This window comes from Cupressus sempervirens, chromosome 11 (genome assembly GCF_028749045.1).
Source record: "Cupressus sempervirens isolate cs-2001-9-10 chromosome 11, ASM2874904v1, whole genome shotgun sequence".
In the NCBI taxonomy this organism is placed as follows: domain Eukaryota; kingdom Viridiplantae; phylum Streptophyta; class Pinopsida; order Cupressales; family Cupressaceae; genus Cupressus; species Cupressus sempervirens.
This window is the reverse complement of record NC_143128.1, coordinates 488,892,185-488,899,068: the sequence shown is the minus strand read 5'-3', so window position 1 is coordinate 488,899,068 and position 6,884 is coordinate 488,892,185. Positions and strand designations below refer to the sequence as shown.

At 41.4% G+C, this 6,884-nt stretch overlaps 1 protein-coding gene across 1 annotated transcript; it reads left to right on the top strand.

Moving 5' to 3' along the window:
• Positions 1 to 1,096: 1,096 nt before the first annotated feature.
• On the top strand, positions 1,097 to 3,416 carry LOC149530501 (uncharacterized). Its single transcript, XM_089810325.1, has one exon. The coding sequence runs from the start codon at positions 1,487 to 1,489 to the stop codon at positions 2,477 to 2,479; it is 993 nt and encodes a 330-aa protein (XP_089666451.1). The 5' UTR covers positions 1,097 to 1,486; the 3' UTR covers positions 2,480 to 3,416.
• Positions 3,417 to 6,884: the final 3,468 nt, after the last annotated feature.

Here is a 6,884-nt window from a genome sequence, read left to right as displayed (position 1 = left end):
AAATGCAAGCTATCAAATATCTATAAACAAAAAGACAATGTTGGAATACTTTCATATACCATATCCATGGTAAAAATAATAGGAAGTCTTAGTTACAATCAATCTCAAATAGCTCTCTTCAAGCTTGTATTACATATGGAGGGTATTTTCAATCTAAACATTGAAGAAAATCGTCTTTACCTATACTAGATTACATTGGAACAATCAAATGGATAATGCAATAACAATAAAGTGTAGATGATAAGTTTGGTGATTATCTTTTGAGGTTATTTCCATGTTTAATGCATAGAGGTAGATCTATATACATAAGCTATAGACATCAAACCATTGTGTTCTAATTTTACCATCAACAAATTATGAAGAGATGTTCTAATGCATTATAATCACATAGCAAGATAAAATTGTCTTCATCTCCATCTCTATTTTTAAAATTTATTTTAATATTTCATGCATAATTGTAAATCTATATACATAAATAAAGACATTAACTATTATCTTAACAGCATAACCAAGATAAAACTATTTTCATCTTCATCTCTATCTTCATCTTTATCTTCAGCTCTATCGATATCTTCTTTACTATCTACATACCCTATGTCAAACTCTTGATCTCTTTTTCTATTTATTCCTTCTACATGGCTATATTTTTTTTCCTTCCTCCCACTCAACTTTCAACCCTCCTTTTATATACTCTAGTAATCGACACTTTAAACAGGAATTCACACCTTTTCATCTCTTATTTCACTAATCTAAATTTATGTGAAAAAGATTTTTTCTTCCTTATACAGCAATTCGTCAAAGTAGAATACACAACATGAATATATGAAAAATGATTTGTTAAAACCTTTGTTTGATAAAGTTAAAATATAAAGCTAAAGTTTACGATTTATTTTATGCGTGAACATAAAATATAATTATAACATTTATACTTATAAAAATAACCTAATGAATCAGTAATATTCCCCCGAATCAATCACATCATGGACAAAGTAAGGATGAGACTCCAGAACGTCAATTTCTCCGCACAACTACCAACACTGACTCTCCCGTAGTGAATTTCAAAGCACGATACCTAGAATGCTCCAGAGGTCACTAAACTCGCATAAATAAAATTAATAGACTGGACACCATAGTTATACAACCTGAGATCAGACGCTACAAATAAAAGACAATCGGTACGCTCTACGACCACCGTGGCCAAATGTGTGGATACCTTATCTTAGGTACCCCCACGCATGCTGCATTCCTTGGACGCGTTCCTATCAAGTCGCGGCTTTGCTTTCAATACAATACTATATCATGGACCATCCATTCACTCGCCGTCACTTTACCGACGTCGTGAAATCATTCGACATATACCGTCTTTTTTCTGTGCTTGCGCATTTGTTTATTCAAAGCAATTCAGGGAATTTTTGCTCTTTCATCATTTGGCGCAACATGTAGTGCTCGGTTTGCGGGCATTCGCAGGTAGCAAGGTTGTGGAAGAATGAAGAAGAGTGGCAACGAGAGGATGAAGCAGTGGATGCAGAATTGTCTAATTCTGGCTCTCTCCTCGTACGTAACGCTCGACCTTTTCAACCACTCTGCATCCCCAAAACATATTTGTGAGTGCCCAGTACCGCCGCCGCTCGTCCCTCAAAATGGCGTCTGCGGCGTCAGGGAGGGGCACCACGAGGCCACGTCAGGCGGCGGCGGGGCAGAGGAGGGAAAAGCGTGGAGGCAGATGAAATGGGTTGGGGAGGCGGCGTCGTGCAGAGTGAAGGGCCATCTGATTGAGAAGCTCGACGACCTCAACGATTTCAGGAGGGGTTACGCCCTCAAATTCACACCCGATGTGGAGGACAGAACGCACCTGATGCCGTGGCTCTTGGCGTCCAGAGCACCGGAGCTCGGGCTGAGAAGGCGACGCGTGTACCTCGATTTGGGGGCGAACCGCTTCGCATCGAGCGTCAAGTGGTTTCTGCGGATGTACCCCTGCGACTTCACCGAGGTGCACGCCTTTGAGCTCAACCCTCGCTCCTGGCGGGCCCCTCGCAAGATTTTCAATGAGGACTCCAATCTCCTGCCTGCGCAAGTCCCGAGCTCGAATCCCATCCGCGTCAATTCCACCCCGGGCATTCCCGAATGGATGATGGAGCGCGTGAAGGTTCATTACCGTCGGGTCTCTCATGTCGACGATGCCTCCACAAATTCTACCGATATACGTCGCTTCATCAAGGAGGAGCTCCGCCTCACGCCAGCCGACACCGTGGTAGTCAAAATGGACATTGAGGGCTCCGAGTGGCCCATTCTCAGACAGTGGATGGACGACCCCCAAATGCCCCAAATTGTGGATGAGCTGTTTGTTGAAGTGCATTATGCGAGCCCCAGCATGAGGCTGTTCGGATGGGATTCGTTTCTTCCCACGACCAGAGACGATGCTCTCACCCTCCTCGCCGATCTCAGGTGGCACGGCTTCTATGCCCACTTCTGGCCCTGATTAACCCTATCTCTTGCGAAATCTCTTACCCCTAAAACTTTCCCTCCCTCTCATGTTTTTCTAGTGCTGGAGCATTTACATAAAGTAGTATCTGCATTTCATTTCAGTTATATCTCGGGTTCTCATTACCCAAATTTATAGGAAGACCCGTGATTTCAGTTAATTACTAATCTATGTAGCCTATGTCGCCAATGTGTCGGATGTCCCTGCAACTTCCACCAAAGTACACCACGGACAGTGTTCTATGGAAATCATATTATCCCCTAACTTACCCTTTATCATTGTCATCCTGAAGCATGATCTGTATGTCAATTCGATCATATCTTTGGTCCTCGCTATCCAATTTTAAATAAAAGATATGCGAGTTCGTTTACTTGGTATCTATGTACACCACGGACCTCCTTCTGCAGACTACAGTTTCTCGTTATTCCCAGACTTTGACCTCTAAATTACCCTGTAGATGGGTTGCTCTCATTGTAATTGATTTTACTAGACCTACAGCTGTTGTGGATATGGGCTACGTCTCAGTACTGCACTGCACTATTAGGATTACGCTGCATAGGGCTTTTCCCGACTACTCTGTAATCAGGATTCCCCAGCAGAACGGGGTAAAACTGCTCTGGAGATGGATTTGACTGGACTGGACGGGGTAAAATTGTCACCAGAGACGATTTGTAAGTGGGTTGTATACATGGGCCTTCAAATCTGCCTGCGATGCTTGTCTGCAACTTCAGCCGGATTTTGGCTTAGGACTCTATCTCGGGGACATATGTCTGGACTCCCCTGTAATAAGGGTTTATTAGTTGCTTTTGGTTCAAGACTCTATTTTGAGGAGTTATCCTGCATTCCATTACAATGGGGATTAATAAATTGCTTTGTAAATAAGTTACGCTCAAATAAAAAAAACTGAGCTCTCATTCCAGCATAATTTTTACAACCACTTCTCTCTCCACCATTCCTTTCTTTGTTGATTTAGAAATCGCCCAATCAAGTTCAGTCCCGAAACCGTCTTTCATTAAGACACGTAGTGTAAAGAATAGAATAAATATCATTTTATGATCGTTATGTATAAGCATATGGTAAAGGTTATTTTTAAGTAAAGACACAACCATGTCAGTTAGAAAAAGTTAGTGATCTTAATTATTAATTAATTATCTGAATTATCATGAGTAAAGGGAGACATGAGGTGATAATTCACATCTAAACATGTGTACTATTGGATTTCTTAATCATATAATTTAAAAATCATATTTTTATAACTTCTAATTTATGCAAATGTGATATGTAGTTTAAGGAATGCTTAGGATCAATGCTTTCAATTAATATTCACAAATAAATTGTTTTTGATTAGATAAACAGGTTTTACAGGGGCCTTGAAACTCAAGAGTTAAAACATAAACAACGCTGATAATAAGCATGAAAAGTCTAGCTAAAAAAGTACCAGTTCAAAGGCTAATAATAAGCACAAGGCCCAGCCAACAGACTAAAACCATAGAAAAGACCAAGAACAGAAACCACAAGAAACGACCAGGGCAAAAGCCCTTACAAAAAGCCAAAAAAAGGCACAGGAAGAAACAAAAGAACAGGTAGAGGATTAGTCCTCGTTCTTTCTCTCCAGGTCTTGCATGACCTGAGTTGCCTTATAGGCCATCTTGTTCTCCTCAACCTCATGCAGGTGCTCCCTTTGATCCTCATGGTCCTGATCATTGTTGATGTTGCCCATAGCAATTTCGACCCCCATTCTGGCTTCATCTCTATCTTGTCCTTCCTCATCATCCTTCATAGCTCTGTCTTTGATCCAGTCCATTAAGGATATGATGTTGCTGTTAATGGAGCTAAGCATTGAAATCATCTGATTCAAGAGCTTATGATTGTAGATTTCGAGGTTGTTAATCCTTCTCTTCGCCAGACTAAGCCTCTCGTCATTGCCTTCTTTTTTATCAGAGTCCGCTCCATTCCTGTTATACTCCATATGACCCACCTGCTCTTTGACCTCCTCCAACTCATGGAAAAGCCACTTGATTGATCTAAAGTTATCAATCACGCTATTGCGGGCATTATTTAGGAGATTCAACCCAGTTTCCCTTGCTTTGTCTGAAATTGCCACAATCGTCGGGTCTATGAGTTCTTCAAGCCTCGTCTCTTCTTGGTTATCCACGAGGACCTGCAGGATCATGGCCTCTCTAAAAATGCCCATTTTTGAGGTCCTGACTCTGAGATTTCTCCAAGCTTTCCTCCTATTATTTACCTGCACCTCCCCACCCTCTATCTCAGAATCCAAATTTTTTTCCTCGGGTTGTGCATGAATATGGATAGGTGAAAGAGGCAGCGAAGACATATCTCATTCTTGCTGCGTTATCTCATCCTCCAGACCCTCCCTCTTGTGTATGCATAGGTGAAAGAGGCAACGAAGACATATCTCGTTCTTGCTGCTTTATCTCATCCTCCAGACCCTCCCTCTTATGTTTCTTCTCTCCACGATCATCCTTATTTTCCTCCTGCGTCTCCATTTCCTCCTCTTTTATCTCCACATCCTCCTCCTCATCACTATCGTCCTTCACATCCTTCACAGGATGCATCTGCCCATGATCCCTAGGACTTTTTCTACTAGGGGTGATGGAGGAAGACGAGTTTTTGACCTGTTGGGTGGCTTTCTTATCAGTGGAAGAAATCACGTCATCCTCAGAGCTAAAGCTCTGAATGTCATCCGAGTCTGAAGAGAAGTTGGAGCTTCCAGAGGTCACATTCTCAGTCTGAGGGGGAGCCTTGCTAATAGACTGGGCCTTAAAATGCTCATAAATAAGCAACAGGAGCCCCTCATGCAACGCGGGGTTATCAGTAGGTTTCCTTTTGAAGCTAACCACCGCCTTGCTCAAAGAAGTTAACAAGTGAAAAGGGAAAGAAATTTTACGGCTACACCGAAAATGATTCAAAAGAACAAAGTGGTGGGTATGAGCCCTATCAAACCTAGGGTCCAAAGTAATATACTCTATAATAGCTCTCAGAACATACCTCCACAGTTTCTTCATGGTATCAAGAACATAATACGTGTCAATCTTCTTCAGGGCTTTCAATTCCTTCTCGTCCTTTACAAAATCTCACACAACATTAGCTGAGAGCTTTTTGTCTTTGAAAAACTTAAAACCCTCAATTGGGATTTTAGTAACGGTCGAAATAACCTCCTCATTGATCATGAAAGAAACCCCATTCACCTTCACTCTGCCATCCTTCCATGGACCAATCATACTATTGATCACCTCCTGCTCAAAGCCATGCAATTTCGTTATGTATCTAGTAATCCCACCCAGATCCAGCTGCTCCCAAACTTTATCCCTACTCTTCCACTTCTCAATTTCACCCACTAGCTCTTTTCTACACCTTTTGCCAACCATGTCTGCACTCTGCACACCCTCAATTCTCATATGCACCTCGCACTGCAACAGATTGGAACCTCTGTGAGTAAGCAGAATGCAGAAAGAATTAACCCTTCTGTCGCTGCTATTGAAAATGTAATAAACGATCCACAAAGCATGTTGACTAGTCTGTAATAAATTGCAGCAATTACAATTTCCCATGCTAACTTTTTGGGATATACCCTTTCCCTTTGATCCATTCATACTCATAATTGTGTATTGATCCTCTCCGTACATCCTTGGATCTTGTCCAAATCGATCAAGCTTTTAACATCCACTGACAAAGTATTTTTGGGGCACCATGTCATAATTTGGCTTGCGCTGACCCCTATATTTGCAAACTTGTCAGCAACCAGGTTAGCTTCCCAGAAAATATGAGTGACATGGACTCTACTAAATTTGGCAAGTGTCTTGTGAGTCTCATCAATTAGATTCGCAATCGACCATGATGGCTAAGAGTTTCCATTAATACATTTAATAATTTTGTTCGAATCCCCTTCCAACCAAAGATTAGTAACTCCAGTTTCAAAAGTCAGTTTGACAACATTACACGCAACATTCGCTTCCACAAAGTGGTTGGTTTGATAACCCAGCGGGAGAGAAAAAGCCACAATACCATCTCCACTTTCATTCCTTATTATGCCTCCACTTCTCGAGGAGCCAGGATTACCTTTGGATGCTCCATCGAAGTTGGCTTTATGCCAACCTTTCGGTGGGAGAAGCCATTTGGCTTCCTGTCTTTTCATCTTTTTGTCTTTTGCCTTCTCCTTATTTTTGCTACCTAATTCAATATCTCCACCTTTCCTTACTGAATAGTTTTCCTTAATCTTAGCAAATGTTTTCTTTCCTATCACTTTAGCCAGCTCCTCTTTATCTCTAAAGATTCTGTTATTTCTCTCCTTCCAGATGTTCCAAAAGAAATGAGGCAGAATCCAGTTACTTAATCCCTGAAGATGAGACCTATTGAACATACATTTTCATTGACAGAAGAG

Coding starts and splice junctions, on each gene's coding strand:
- LOC149530501 (XM_089810325.1), top strand. CDS start 1,487: ATGAAGAAGAGTGGCAACGAGAGGATGAAGCAGTGGATGCAGAATTGT.